The 16,581-nt window shown below is 41.3% G+C and overlaps 1 protein-coding gene across 5 annotated transcripts in view; it reads right to left on the minus strand.

Annotated features, from left to right (window-relative positions):
* Positions 1-16,581, minus strand: part of GRB10 (growth factor receptor bound protein 10) — a 278,478-nt gene that overhangs the window by 5,775 nt on the left and 256,122 nt on the right. For all 5 annotated transcript variants that reach the window (XM_036737462.1, XM_036737459.1, XM_036737460.1 and 2 more), the window contains 6 exons: positions 15,864-15,962; positions 7,450-7,527; positions 6,173-6,289; positions 5,095-5,161; positions 2,378-2,465; positions 140-233 (listed from right to left, as the gene is read on the minus strand). In XM_036737462.1, coding sequence (XP_036593357.1) covers positions 140-233; positions 2,378-2,465; positions 5,095-5,161; positions 6,173-6,289; positions 7,450-7,527; positions 15,864-15,962 — 543 coding nt within the window. The remainder of the gene's footprint in view (positions 1-139; positions 234-2,377; positions 2,466-5,094; positions 5,162-6,172; positions 6,290-7,449; positions 7,528-15,863; positions 15,963-16,581) is intronic.

Genomic DNA, 16,581 nt, shown 5'->3' on the forward strand with positions numbered 1-16,581 from the left:
GTGGAGGTGAAACATCAATACATGGCATGGTACTTAACTTTTCTAGTTTCCAATTTTAAAATTATGTTGAAAACTAAAGATAAGAAACCTGGTCAAATTAAGATACAGGAAGCAAAAGCTTGTAAAAATCTATACTTACAGGTAAAATCTGGAAATTTTTGATTTTCTGGTGATGGCACAATGTGAGTACAAATGCCTTTGGATTACTCTGGCTGTCACGAAGGAGGAAGAGCCTGAAGAAAGCATAAGAATGAGTTTACAACTGAGATAAAAACAGTAAAAATCCTTAGTTTGAAGCCATAACAGAATTCTGGCCTTGAGAGTCAGAAAACCCTAGGTTCAAATTCTGTCTCTGACCCTTCTTAGCTGTGTGACTCTGACTAATAATAATGATCATCATCACAGCTAGCATTTATACAGTGGTTTTAAGATTTACAAAGTGCTTTATACAAATATTATCTCATTTTGTCTTTACAAGAACCCTGGGAGGTAGCAGCCTGTATTATCCCTATTTTACAGGAGAGAACACCGAGGCAGGAGTTAAATGGCTCATTGAGGAACACACAGCTAGAAGATAGGTGAGGTCAAATTTGAACTTGGGTCTTCCTGACTCCAGCTCTGGCACTCTCTCCACTACGCTACATGACTGCTTCTACTATGAGGAGTTAAAAGTAAGTTCTTACCCCTTGTTGAGAGGTGGATCTTGCACAACTAAAGGGAAGACTCTTTCCTAACTATGAACCTGATATCTGGGGCCTAGAGATCAGATCAGCAGTTTTCTCTCTACTCCCTGAGGCCCTGCACTTATAAGTCAAAGCTAGAAAGTAGGAAAAAACAAACAAAAACAAAAGAAACCCCAACTTATATTATTGTGATGTTCCCCCATAAGATACTAACTTCGAGGAAGTTAGCTTAGGTCTAGAGTCTAGACCTTAATAGAAGGATTTGTTCTATAAAACTTGGACTCAGTCCAAAGGCTGCACCCAAGGACCTAGAAGGCCACATGTGGGCTCCAGGCCACAGGTTTCCCACGCCTGGTCTGGGCCATCAGGGCTGTGGGACAGAGTAAAGCTAACACGAGTTATCTGCCTCATTAGCACCGTTGTCACCTACTCTGTGTTACTCAGTTTTTCTTATAGTTGGTGTCACAGCTTATATTAGGACTGGTGATTCTGAGGCTCAATTTTAATGACAATTTGAAGACAGGTCATTTCATTAAATACGTGAGAAAAGCCACCTGTAAAGCCCTCAGACATTGAGGAGAACATCTAATGGGAGCAAAAATTATATGAAGTTTGTTTTCTCCCCAATCAATCAAGATGTTTCAGAAACTTTACACAAACACTCAAAGGATCTGAGTTTTCATCAACATTGGGATCATTCATTGTTTGTCCTTTGTTCTCAAGGAGGACTGTGACATCAGGAAGGTGATGTCATGACTTGCAAGTGAATTGGACTTAAGTGAGGCAGGGCTGTGTAAAGACATCAGTCTCACTCTCTCCTCCAGAGCCGTCTGGGTCCAGTGGCAAGACATAGATCAGGATGACTAAAGATGGCCCCCATCAGCATTGAAAACTCCCTGTATGAAAACTCCATTCACCCATATTGACTATAACCCCTCTGAGATGCCTGGGGCACAGAAAGGTGACTCACTCACCCACAGCCTCATGACCATCAAGTGCTATGAGAAAGGAGTTAAACCCTGGTTTTCCTCATTTCAAAACCCAGCCCTCTATCCATCATGCTACACTGCCTCTTTAGAGACTGCAGTACAAAAAACAAAAACACTTTACACTAAAATTTGCACAGAAAGAAGAACAAATTCACCTTTCCACCAAATAGCTGACTGAGTAGAGTAGATGTAGCCAAATCATCAGGATGGATGGATGGTCCACAACAACTCATCACAGTGAAATAAAATCAGAATGAAAGGGAATGCCTTTTCTAGGGACCAGATATCATAGAGTGCCTGAAGATAAGCAGTCAGTACTGCGTCTAAACCAAACCATCCAGTCCAATGATTTAGTCTTCTTCTGCCTACCAGCTAGGGGGCACAATAGATGGAGCATGGGGCCTGGAGTCAGGAAGACCTGAATTCAAATCTGGCCTTAGACACTTATTTATACTGTGTGACCTTGGGCAAGTCACTTAACCTGTTCACCTCAGAGGCACAACAATAGTACTTAGCTCCCACTTACCTCCTTGTTTTGAGGATCCAATGGGATAGTAATTGTAAACTGTTTAGCACAGTGCCTGGCACATAGTAGATGCTACATAAATGTTAGCTATTATCATTATCACTTCCATTCCATTTGCTATGGGTCAAACTCATTTGTTTCAGAATTTCTCTTGGCATTCAATTGAATTGTTTTCTTACCCATCCACAAGCCCCTGCTGTTTAATAATCCTATGGGATTCTTCCCGAGAGATCCTTCCATGAAACCAGTTTTGTGTCCTATGGATCACTGTTGGAGAGAAAGAGAAAGTGTGAGTTACGGTTTTTGTTTTTACTGTACAGACCACTAACATACTTGAAGAGACTACAGAACAACTTAATATGGCTGAAGTGGCATCTGCCATTTTACCACCATTCCTGTAGACCATCCCACTTCCCAACTTCTTACGATCACAGGATCATAGATTAAGAGCTGGAAGGGATCACTGAGACCAGAGATAGAGTACAACTGAACCAGATTAATATGTAATTGGGAAAGGTTTAAAACATGAAAAAAAAAATACAACACAACGTAGATGATGCTAATTTGTGGTCTTCTAAGTTAATGGAGGGATCTATTTCTATTTAAGTTTGACCCTACTGATTTAGACCAATACCCTCATTTTAGAGATGAAGATGGCAAAGGGACTTCCAGCTGGAAATTTCTAATATGTATTTGGTAATGTGGGACTACAGGTCATGAGAAATTTACACCTGACCAGGAAAGAAATGACATGTATACAATTACAGCTAGTTCCCAAATAGTGTGAATAATGAATTCCATGCATTATTAGAATTTGTACTGCACATTTCCATTGGGCTGGAACCAACGACCATGTTTTACATAATTACAAATTTCAAACGGTGCAAATCCAACTATGTGGGATTCACTGTTTGCATTGATCCATGCCTATCTCTGAGTATCACAGAAGGTATGGGTACTTTGGGGATGAAGGAGGAGATCCAGTGAGGATAGTAAGCATTTGAGAAACAGCTTATGGTTGGTACATAAAAATGTTGCATATGGGAATAAGAATAATGTAAAATAATACCGGAAAGCTGGTTTTAACCAGATCGTCGAGGTCTTTAAGAGCCAGAGTAAGAAGCTAGTATTTGGTCCTTTGGCAACAGAGAGCCATGGAAGGTTTCTGATCAGGTGGAGTGACATAGTTAGACTTGTGCCTTAGGAAGATTATTTTAGAGGCTGCATGAAACATGGATTGGTGAGGAGAGAGACTGGATACAGGAAGAGCAAGTAAGAAATACCTACATGTATAAAACAGACCTCATTACCCTCCTCCCCCAAACCTTCTCCTCTTCCTAACATCTAATTAAAAAAAAACAAACCAGAAAACAAAAACACTTCCATTGAATGTACTGCCATCCTTCTAGTCAGCATGGTTTCCAGTCTTGGAAGTCATACCCGTACCCCTCCTTCACAGTCCACAGCCAAATTATGTGCCAAGCCTCGTGGATTCTACTTTCACAACATTTTTCACATTTATTCCCTTCTCCCTGCCCCCACTCACTCCTCCCCACATGACCACTGCCCTTCTTTAGGCCCTCCTCATCTCTCTGGGTATCCCTGCCTCCAGTCTCTCCCCTCCCCAATCAGTGCTCCACACGGCTGCCAAAGGGATGTTCCAAGAGTGAGAGTCTGACACTGTCACCTCCCAGCTCCAGAAGATCTGATGGCTCCCACTTGGCATTCAAAGCCCTTCACAGTCTGGGTCCCGCCTACCTTCTGCCAGGCTCCTCTACACTACTCCTCTCCTCAGGAATAGTAATACCCCTTTTCAGGTACTCAAAACCTAGTCAAATTATGGATATTAGTTACAAAGATTTTCTTGTTCTTTTTTCCTTTCCAATATGGCAGGAGAAGGTGAAAACAGATTTTTGTTAAATTTAAGGAAAAAAAAGATTTTAGAGAGATTTGATCAAATAACCTCCTTAATATGCCCCTAGATGACATTTTATTCCCATCTCCACGGCTCTGCAGAGGCTGTCACCCATGCATGGAATGCACTGTATCTTGCAGAATCCTTGGCTTCCTTAATTGTTCACCTCAAAGAACAACCCTAATACAAGGTTTAATCTGATCCCTTCAGTTGCTGGTGCCTTCACTCCACCACAGTGAAGTGTGTATTTTACTTTACACATACTCTGCATTTATTTACTTTTATACCTGTTATTTCCACCCTGATACTACGAACTACAGAAGGAGTAGCAGTCTGAAGCAGTCACCTTAAAGGAAACGGACTGTTTCATATTTGTCTTTGTACTCCTCCGTCATCTAGCCCCACGCCCAGCCTGTACTAACGGACAAGCATTTACCATGCCTTTGCTCCAGGCGCTGAGGATATGGACACAGAAATACGCCCTCCCCTCGGAGGGCTTACATTCTAGCAGGGCAGATGACTTGTACACACATGAACACAGAACAGTTTTTTGGTAGGGAGAGGTGGAATGGAAATACAGGTATGGTATGGGAAAGCAACAGTTCTGAAGGTAACCATTCCATCTCAGAACTTGTGGTCCAAGAGGGAAGAGGCAGGTGCTTAGCAGAACTTGATAAATTATTTGCACTGAGTGAAATTAATTCCTACAGTCCAACTCCTGGAGTGTAAGATGGGCTAGCATGGGAGCATCATGGGATTTTAGTCCTGGAAAGGATGCTGGAGATCGCTCATTTTAGAGATGAGAGAAATTGAGGTCCCAAGAAGTATCACGACTGAGTCGCCCGAGGTAGTGAGTGACAGAGCCCCAAACTTCTTTGATGCTAAATCTAGGGTTCTTCCATCAAATCAAACAGCCTGTGTGAACAGCACTTTTTCAAATGAACAGATAAGTCAGTCACCTATTTGACGTCCCAAATTTACCTGTGCTTAGCGTAGAAGGGTGGAGGGGACTTTGGCTACCTAAGACATTCATCCTTGTGCTTCGTTTCTGCAAAAGAAACCAAATTCCCTCAATTAACACTTAAGACCAAATGGCTGAATCATGACATGCAACCCTGATACAACCCAACAAGAGGTGCGGGAAAAGCTCAGACTATGTGGATTTTGAAGAGGCGATCAGATGAGTACACAACCCCTACCAATGACCTTTAACCTTCTGTAACTGGAAACAAGGGTCTTGTCTGGACTGAGATGGACAAAAGATCTTCAGTGACACTTTGGTGTTTTTTATGTCTATTTCCAACTCTGTCAATGTGGATAAAGAAGCTCTCCTGGGGGGCAGCTAGATGGCACAGTGAGTAGAACACTGGCCCTGGAGTCAGGAGGACCTGAGTTCAAATCTAGTCTCAGACACTTGAAGCATGTACTAGCTGTGTGACCTTGGGCAAGTCACTTAACCCCAAATGCCCTGCCAAAAAACCCCCCAAAAAAAGAAGAAGAAGAAGAAGAAGAAGCAGCAGCAGCAGCTCCTCTCTTGGTGTTTGAAAGAAAATGCTCTCACTGGTAGTGGACCAATGACCACCAGCAGAAGAGTATGAGGATGAGGTACTCTATCAGCTGTTCAGATCACAAAAGCAAAAATTGCCCAACTGATTCCAGGTATTCATCCTCTTGTACAATCTAGTGTCAAATAGAGTGGGAGAAAGCCATGAGTGACGGCACTAACTTTTTTCCCCTTCTATTAAACAATGTGGTTAATTTGACATATGTGTCTGCAAAAACAGGTTTGCAAATTGTCGAGAAGAATCTGTTGTGTCTGCTTCCCCCTTCATCCTTCTTCTAGATACCCCAAGGCAGAGATGAGCTCGTTGTTGTGAATGAGAAAGAAATGCTCCAATATGGAAATTTTCTTCTTGCAGACCTGAACTCTAATACTTGGGTATGAATGATCCACATAAGAACTAATCTACACTGGCAGCTGGGATGCCCACATAGTGGTGTGTTAGGTTCAAGCTCACCAAAGGGACTTAGGAAAGAAGAGAGGGACAGATTATGTTACCCTCCAAGCATGGCCCTCTTCCAAGGCTGCGCTCTGAGCTTCAGCGGGGTTCTCAATCACTCTTCCTGTTTGGCCGGAAAAGTCCATTGCTACGAGGGAGTTCTCAGACACACTGCGCTGGAAGAGAACATCGGCCTGTTTTAAAACTTGCAGCAGCATACAGAGGGTACTGAATAAGTAGCATAAAAATAGAAAAAAAATCCTGCTTCCACCCCCTTCCTTCGACAAATTTTTAGATTGTGGTAGATGAAAAATCCTTATTTCCTTAAGGGAGAAAGTTTCCCATCTTTGTTTCAAGAGATTTCCTATCTAAATTGTTTTACACTTTGACACTGGGGCAAGTCACTTTGCCACCTTAGGCCTCAATGTCCTCATGTGTAAAATAAAGGCCCTCAAGGTCTGTCATCCTATGATCCTTTGGCTTTCCAACTTGTGGAAGAGGCCTCGTGGTCAAGTTTAGGGTTTTTTCCCTTTAGGAAAGTACTCTTTCTAATATCAGAGAAATGAACCAGGATCAGTAGCTTTCCTGGGGAAAAGGGCTCATGGAAGTTGAGACCAACTGATGTAGAGGGACAATTTGCCCCAGGAAGCAGGCCTCTCTCCCTGTCTGGGTCTCTTGGGCTTCCTGCTATTCTTTTGCTCCTCAGAAAGCATCACTGTAATGTGACAAGAACTTAACCCCCACTTTCTAACAACATGTATTAAATGCTAGAGAGGAAAAGATTATAAAGAAAATAAGAATCCAGTTTTCGGTCACAATAGTGTAGCAGAAAAAAATCACTAGGCTCAAGTCTTGGGAGACTGAGGCTCAAACCTTGTCCTGCTACTGTCTAGCAGCCCGACCACTGTTACACCTCTTACTTCTCAGTTTCAATTTTCCCATCAGTTAAATGGGAATGATACACACAGTACTGACCTCACGATGCTGTTCTGGCATGCCATAATGTACCTCAAGCACTCTGAACCTAAGATCAGCTGGTATTATCGTAACTAAAACTATTCAGGAGAGCTGATCATTCATATTCCTATTTCATAAGTGATATGGATGGAGGCGTGGGGCATGGGGAAGGAGGAGTTCTAGCAACATGCAACAATCAAAGTATAAAAATCAAGATGGAAAAGGAACATTGAAAGAGAAAATAAATTTTGATGAAATAAAAATCCTACAGCTAGACTCTTCTGTTATGTGTGATCTGATCTGACAAACCTGCAATAAACCAGAATTCCCCATGCCACCCCACCCCCACACAAAGTAAAGAGGTTACACCAATACTTACCACTGGGGTTGAGAAGTGGGAAAGCCAGGCTTTCCTCTGTTGTGGAATTCTGTAATTCTGATAAAGGAGCATGCCATACTAGAAAGAACAGAACAAGGTCAGAGACAGAGATATTTTTTCAAACCAAAAGCCATCATACGGTTGAATTTCATTATAATGAACAACAGACAGTACAGAGAACAGTTCTAAATAGCTAAAATATTTCACAGCATAGAGGGTGGCTCCAGTGAAAAGGTCATTGGCTTTGGAGTCAGAGGGTCTAGATTCATCTTTAACTTCTTACACTTACTACCTGTGTAACCATGGGCAAGTCACTTAACCTCTGCCTCAGTTTCTTTCAATGATATTAAGTTGTTGACAAAAGACCTGATGTCAAGAAAAACTTCCTTAAAAAAAGAGCTATCCAAAATGGAGGCTGGGTTGCCTTGGGAGATAGTAGAAGGTTCCCCCTCACTGTGGGTCTGGAAGGGAAGGCAGCATGATCTCGTTTGGTATGTTGTGGTAGAGGGTATTCTTCTGGGGGTGTGGTTTTAAATAGATGGCCATGAAGTCTGTGATCCTCTGACTCTCAGGACTAGTAAGGTCAGAGGTCACCATCCTCTACAATGGAACCCACAAGTGGTCCTCCAACTTTGGTCAAACACTTCTGATGAGGAGAAACCCACTACACTCCCTGAGCTAGCTCATTCTACTTTAGGACAGCCCTACATGTTAGGAAGATTTTTCCAAATATCAAGTATAAGTATAAATCTGTCTCACTGAAGCCTTTACTCATTGCTCCTACTTCTGTCCTCTTGAGCAAAACAGGACAAGTCTAGTCTCTCTTTCACAAGACAGTCCTTTAAATTCTTGAACACTGCTGTCACGGCGCCCCGAGTATTCTCCAGATTACTCACTCTTTCAGCTGAACTTCAAATGAGTTTCTTCACCATCCTGGTTGTCCTCTTTCTAGATGTTCACAAAATTATCAATATCTTTTTTAAAATGTGGCATCTAAGATTTACTACAATATTCTGGACATGGTCAGACCAAGGAAGAGACTATTACATCTCCCTAGTTCTAAACACTATGATGCCTCTCAAGGCATTAACTTTGTTACCATATCATGGGTCCCCTCACTCCCGCTGTCCTGTGGAGAAAGCACACTGTATCCAGGCCCAGGACAGCCAGCTCACCACTGATAGCTTGGATCCCTGGATTCCCTTTCTGACACTACCCTTGATGCTCACTGGGCCTGAATCCTCAACTGCCATCATCAATCTTGCTTCTGGATCTTGCCATCAACCTCAGGGCAAATGTCCCATGTCAACATGGGGCAGAGTGGCCAGGTAGGAGTGGCTGAAGGCCATATACCCACTGCTGCCCATGGCTAGAGGCTGCCATGCTCCACTCTGACATCCAACACCTAGAAGGAACTTGGGGACCCTACAAAACCAAAGTCTGAGGCTCACCTGGTCTCCTTCTGGTTCACAAACTTTAAAGTAACAGAATTCCCCATGAAGGGGAGCAGGGAGCTATGCAGGCCTGTTCATCTATCAGCCGGGTCATGAGGTAGTGTCTGGGCACTCCGGCCCCTGCTGTTTCTTTCCCTACAACTACCCCAGAGAAAAAAATGAACCAGACAGACACCCTGACTCTGATACATGGGTCCCCTCACTCCTACTGTCTCTTGAGGAAAGCACAGCCCTGGAGAAATGCCCAGAGACTCTTATTTGGAAAACAAATGCTCTCTCTTTCCCTGGAGGGCACCAATGGTTTATCCCTCACCACATTGAACATAACAGATTCCTCACTACTATGACTAACTCATACTGAGCTTATAGTCCCTAGCACCCCCAGATTTTTTTCAGAACTATTTAGCTATGTCTCCACCATCCTGCACCTGTGAAGTTGATGTTTCGATCCCAACAGAAGACTATTATTCCATGTTATTTCAATAGCATCAACCGAATCAGCTTTGGCCAGGATGGTGACTCTGGCGTCAATGTTAGGTAGGGTAAGGTGATCAGAAAGGCAGTATAAGAGCTGTAATGGCACCCATGAAATATTAGAAGACCTAGAAGAAAGCCTCCAGTGTACTGGGTAACCTGCCCCTGGAGGAGCTATAGTAGAATATGGACAGCAGTTGCATAGAATGAGGAATGGTGGCAAGGCTGCCATCTGCCAGGGAGTACCCCCATCGATGAGCTTAGAGATCCCACAGGCCTATCTGATTATAGTGCTATGATCCATTTTTGCAGCATTTTACAGTTTGAAAAAGCTTCCACATGCATTTCTCTCATTTGATGCTTAAAACAATCCATTAATGTGGTCAGGGAAGGTATTACTATCCTCATTTAACAGAAAAGGAAAAGATTAAGATTTAGAAAGATTAAGTGGTTTACCCAAAGTCACGGAACTAGAAAATGAAGGATCCTGTACCCCAAATCATTTCTTTTGACTGTGGGTGCAGTGTCCTCTCACTGCTTGGGGCTAAAACCATTGTGCCAGGGTCTAAGAGGTTTAATTTGGGCCCAGTACTCAACCAAGAAATGAAATATTAAATGTCCTTTGTCAATACAAAATGTACACTCGAGACAAATTTGCTTTTAAAAAATTCCTGATTTCCTCATGCTTTCAAAATTAACACATAACTAGCAAATAACTTTTCAATCTCCCTTGAGTAAGTTAAGTTACACAGGTCAAAGAAGCTATGATTTACTGTTAATGGGTCTAGAGGATATAAGAATTGTTCAGGTTTAGAAATCCAAGAATGTGTTAGGATATGTCAAGCAGAGCTTTGACAAATTAGATTAACTGTGATTCCCACTTTTAGACACTGGGGTCCCTAGTTTGAAGTGCTCATAATTAAGTTGGATTAAAAGATGAATATTTCATTTCATCAAGTTCAGGCTCAGTCTTAAACCCAGATGGAAAAAAATGACACTCTAAATAAACTTCCTCAACTTCCTAGGGTGGGCAACTGCAGACTGATGGGTTTCTTTTTCACTTTTATAAAGGCCAAGAGATGGAAGACACATTTTTATCTCCAAAGACTAAATTAGATTAATAGATACTTCAATTGACTCGTACTTTCCAAAAGCTTCAGAGATTTTCTTTCTTAGATTAACAAATTAACAGCTAAATATTACAGCAAACACAAAATGTCTCCTTTAGGTTCCTCTATGAATAATGCTGAGAAAAATCACAATTAGCATGTAGTTATCTAAGCCAAATCATACAATAAAGAAATCTGCTTTCAAAATCTACCAAGGTAGACAGGATCAAAATATGATGCCCTCCTGCCCCCAAGTCCTGCTTCCCTCACTGACTATATCTTACTATAACCTATGGGATGAAAGTTAAGTGTTAAGTGTTTACTATGGGTCTAGCACTGTGGATACAGAGAAACAAGAGAGCCCTTGTTCCCAAGGAGCTGAGATTCTAATTAGGGGAGACAAAACATGAAGGTTTGATGCAACGGCTTGATGGTCTTTAGGGCGGAGCAGAAGGGTGAATGATAACCCCAGGAACCACGTCAATAAGCATTTATTAAGGATCTACTCGGTGCTAGGCATTGTGCCAAGTGCTGTGAATCCTCAATTGTCAGATGGCAATGCCCAAGGGAATGGAGAACAAAGTGATAAGGCATACATAGGGCCCAGTGGTCCACCTACTGAAGAGACTGCACTTGGTGACTCCCTAAGTACATGACCATGTCTGTAACCAAGGACTGTTAGGAGAGGGGTAGTGGTTACCAGTGGAACAGGACTCTGAGTTACCTGGGGTAGGGATGGAGTTGTTGATATTCACTTAGGAGTAAAAGTCTAGCACTTGGGGGAACTGGACAAAGATGGATGGGGCCAGGGGGAGGCGGAAAGAAAGGTTCTCTGGGGGGATCTGGGTGAGGCTACAGAAAGTCTGAAACAGGGAGACAGGACCTCAGGTTACCTTCTTTCAACTCTATTCCCCTTCACACACTCCTATTCTAACTATAACACACAGATGTCACCCTAATTAATACAGGCCTTGTTCCCCATTGGTCTGACAGTCAAATCTCACCATTTACCCTAAGTTGAAGATATAACAACTTCACCAAGAGAAGGCTAAATTTTCTATACATTATGAGTCAACTGTAAGTCTGAATCATCGTTTCACATCTGTAAACCCTGATGATGAGAAATAAGTTCAAATGTAGTCAGAATTTCTCCCTTGACAGATGACAAGTATACTTGTACCTTTCTCTTGTACCTATTATTACAAAGTGTTCTGGTTATTTGTGACCAATCTGCTCACTCCAGAGTCCTCTCCTAAAGCCTCATCATAACAGGGCATTAACCCTAAGTTTTTGGCTGTGCTGGCAAGCATGACTAAGCTAAAGAGACTTTGATTAGGCTTCCCAATGGAGGATGTGTTACTGTCTCAGTAATTTTGTGTACAAACTTGACCAACAGGGAACAGGGTTTCTTTAATTAATTTTTTTTTTTTGCCATGGCAATTCACAGGTTAAAGATTATCTATCCGTGAATGGAAGAGAGTAGAATAAGCATTTATAGTGCCTACTGATGTACAAGGTACTGGGCTCAGAGCTTTTATCTCATTTGGCATGGCAGGTAGGGTTACAATCTATGTTTGAAGGAATAGCTACAATAATTAAATGAACCTTCTGAAACACTACAAAAAAAAAAATCTATGTGTCCTCATTAGACTATAAGGTCCCAGAAGGCCAGGACTATGCCTTATTTAAATGCTGAATCCCACTGGGCATGGTGGTGTATGTCTGTCCTCTCTATTATTAGGAGACTAGATCTGATGGATCACTTGAGCTTGGGACTTCTGAGCAGCAGTAGGACTAAAGCTGATTTGGGTCTCTATAAGTATGGCACCAAATAGAGTGAGCCCCCAAGAATGGGAGCCACCAGGCTGTCGAAGGAGGTCGGAAATGGAGCAAATCAAAGATGCCATGTGGCTCAGTAGTGAGACTGAGCCTGTGAGTGGTCACTGCACTTCTGGCCTGGCCAAGATAGGGAGACCCAGTCTGAAAACCAATGAACAAACAAACTAAAAATAAATGTCATATGCCTTGTAATGTGTAGCATAAAGCTTGGCACACAATGGATGCTTAATGATAAATATATGCTGAGTTTAAGTGGATTTTCTTGACCAGATACATACTGTAAGATGACCAACATAGACTTTCTGTCTTTTCTTCCCTCTAGCGTTTAGCCCAGGGCATGGCACATGGTAAATGCTTAATAAATACCTGTTGCCGGAAGGTGTTAAATAAATCACCATGGCACAGGTCATTTGAAGTCCACTTGATATATGTGTCCCAGCAGTTGCTAATGACCACTCAAAAGATTAAGAAACTGAATGATCTGGAGGCCCCTTTGAAATAGAGTATTGCTACGAAGCTAGGAGAGTTACACAGGATTAACATTAAAGCTTAGATTTCTTTCTATGTCCGTCTTTTGAGGAAAGGAAAAAGGAAAATTAGAGCCATATACAGAAGGGAATTTAAAATGAAGGGAATTTAAAAACTCTGATCGATATAATGGCCAACCACAATTCTTGAGGACCAATGAAGGTTACCGACCTTCTGACAGAGAATAGTGGTCTAAAAATACAGAATGAGAAGTTTCTGGATACAGGCAATGTGGGAATTTGTTTTTCTTGACAATGTATCTTTGTTACGAGGGTTCTATTTTTCTTTTCTTTTTTTTTTAGCAAGGGAGATAGAAATGCTTAAGCAACAAAAATCATTTAAAAATAAAGTTTACTTATAAAAACAAAATTCTATTCTAGGATTTTCTAATCTGTCTGTGTCTGTCCCTCATTAAGTGAAGAAATATTACGTCTATATAAGTTTCTCTTTTGCACCTCGACTTCCTACCACTTTGGTTTTTTTTTAATCTAGTTAAAATAGCAGAGGCTTCTCTAAGCTAAATTTTTATTATCCTTGCTCGTCCTGACAGTGGGTTAAATTAAAGAAGTATGTTTCACCACTGGGTTAAAAAAAAAAGTGATGAAGCTGTAAGCTCATCAATATTGCTTGGGATAGAGGTGAGAAGAAAGCCAGTCAGCATTTATCTGCCCACACTTCCCCTGCTGGGTTCATCTGCCTTTTCCTGGTTGCCCTAGGCTGTGGGTGTGGGGTTGTCAGATCCTTGATGTATCTCCAACCCTGAAGGGAAATGTTAGTGAGTGACTGGTCTGGTGCCAGATCCCTGCCCTAGTCCAAAGGCTGTTAAAATCCAAATCTGAATTTTGAAAGGGAAGACATTTCTAAATGTCATTCACTTGCCAATCAAATTTCTCTCTGTTTGTTTCTTTCAGAAATACAGGAATCTTTCACCCTGGGCATCAGGGAGTTATTGAATAATGGGAGATATAGGTTCTGGTTTCCTTCACCACTGTTTGTCATTGTTCTTTATTAACTGGGGTAAAAATTTAAAAGATTAATTAAGATTTCTGATACATCAGCCCACTAGGAGGACCCAAAATCTACTGTAATTTCTTCCCTTATTTAGAGTGGAAAAAATATTAAGAGGCAAAGCCTAAGAGGAGCTGAAAGGAACCCAAGCCATCATCTGGTCCAACACCCTTATTTCACACATGGGGAAACAAGAATACCGAAAGGGGATGAGATTTGCTAAGTATCACAGTTCACGGGATCATAGATTCTGAGCTAGAATGGCTCAGAGGTCATCAGGTTAGTAGTTAAGAGTTCTTTCAATTGAACTGCATAGCAAAATGATTTTATATTTACTTATATAAAGATGAGGAAGGGGTCTGTTAGAATAAAATAGAATAGTTAATTAGGAGAGAAAACTACAGTGTCTCTATAAAACTACTGTGAGTAGCAACCTTGCCTTCTGATGTATCTTCCTTGACAAACCTTTAATTTCACCTTAGTTTAATATGGTTTAGAATTATATTACTTAATTAATATTACAACTTCCTATACAGTATTCCTAACAGCTGAACTGTAATGTAAAAAGGACCATATCTGGAGTCAGAAGACCCAAATCAAGATCCCAGTTCTGCCATTTACTAGTTGTGTGACACTGGGCAAGTCAATGAGTATCAATTTTCTCATCTGTAAAATGGAGAGAGGTAGAGAGGCACTATATAAAGACCTTGCAAACAGAAAAGCCCCTGATAAATAGGAACAGCTTTTATGATGTACACAAAAGACAGAGTGGGTAAAGTGCTGGATCTCATTTCAAGGAGACCTGAGTCTGAAAACTGTCTTCAACACTTATTAGCTGTGTGACCAAGGACAAGCCATCTAACATTTTTGAGGTTTAGTTTCTTCATCTGTAGAATGAAGATAATACTTACAGCACTTGCTTCACATGGTTTTTGTGAGGCTCAAATGAAATGTATGTAAAGTGCTTTAGGAAAACTGAAGTCCACTATCGATGCCAACTAGTGTCAGTACGAATGAACACTCTTGGTTTTAAGAAGGCCTGATGAGACTGTATTACTAAAGGAAAGGGGACTTTTCTAGTTCTCCTCTTCCCTAAACACAAGCTATCAAATACTCCAGGTGACCTATTTAATCCCAAACCAATTGTCACATTTTTGGTCGCTCTATCTCAACATCTTCTCATTATGTTTTTCTTTACTGAATCGCCAAATGTCTATTAGAAATTTTACTCCTGTTATACTGTAACTCTCAAATTCAACCTGTCCAAAATAGAACTTATTATTTTCCCCACAAACCCTACTCCCTCTTCCAGCACTTCTCAGTTGCTGTCAAGGATACCACCATCTTTTCAGTCACACCTGGGTTCTCATCAACTTTGGTGTCATCTTTGGGTCTTCAATTCTCCCTCAAGCCACCTGTCAAATCGGCTGCCAAATCTTGTCATTTCTAACGCTATACATCTCTTGTATATGGTCCCCTTCCCTCTGCTCACAAGTACCTTCTTAGTAGCTCAGGTCCTCATCATGTCTTCTTCCCTAGATTACACTAACTTCCTAAGTGGTATTCCTGCCCTCAAATCCACTTTAATCCATCCTCCACACAGCTGCCAAAATGGATTCAAACATGTCTGAGCTTCAGGTGGTGAATTCTTGGTTGTCAGGCTTCCAAAGAGAGGTGCAAACTATGAGACTTGACTCATACCAGACTGGGTCAAGACCAATGGTCTGATATTCTCCAACAGCGGTACCAAGAGACATCCTATTCTCTAGGGAGAGTGGCTAGTTGTGTCTCCATAGCAATAAAAGGCTTGGGTCCACTAAATGTAAATCAACTTTTCATTCTCAAATGTGGTACATGTTAGAATAATGGCTCAATACTTAAGAGGAAAAAAGATCAAGGTGGACTTCTCCTCAGGCAATAAACATTTATTAAGCACCTACTATATTCCATGCACTAGGCTAAACATTGCATGTGGCTGGCTGTTAAATGAGAAATAAAATACCTTGAGGAGCCTAAATGCTGTCATCCAACACGTTCTGCTCTGTTCATCTTCAGCACACAGTAACCTCAAGTCTTTTGTCTCATTCCTCACTTTGTTTGGCTACAAGAGAATAAGTGAACTTCAGTTAGTATAACTATGAAAACGAGCATTGGAAGGTAGTCTGAAAAATAAAAGCAACAGTTACAGAAACTAAAAATAACAAATTAGTGACAAATGTAGCAGAAATGAAAAAGTCGCACCAGCACAAGGGATTTGGCCAATTATTGTTATTGGTAACAAAGGTCAAAATGGAATAAGAAAAATTATGAGTAAGATGATATGCTCTAGAATACGATCAAGAAAAAACTGGAGGAAGGAGACTGACGCTGAGGGTCGATCAGATATGGGAGAACCACCTATGGGTGAACTCTGGAAAGCATGGGTGAAAAATAAGGATAAATAAGGCCTATCATTAAGTAGAAGGTGTAGTCAGGAATCATCGGCCAATGTCATTATAACGGTTTTGGGAGGGGGAAGCTGAAGAGCGTAACTCCAAGGTAGGAGTAAATATCTCAGAACAGTATTTATAACCATGGAGATGTTGCTATGGTAGGCACTTAATATCCAAGCAAAATGATTTTTAATAATGATGAATGGTGATTGCTACAGTGAGCACTGTGTAGGTATTAATTCACTAATATCCTAAGAATGAAGAGGCAGATTCATGGGATCACAGATT

Source organism: Trichosurus vulpecula, chromosome 9 (genome assembly GCF_011100635.1).
Source record: "Trichosurus vulpecula isolate mTriVul1 chromosome 9, mTriVul1.pri, whole genome shotgun sequence".
NCBI classification, from domain to species: Eukaryota; Metazoa; Chordata; class Mammalia; order Diprotodontia; family Phalangeridae; genus Trichosurus; species Trichosurus vulpecula.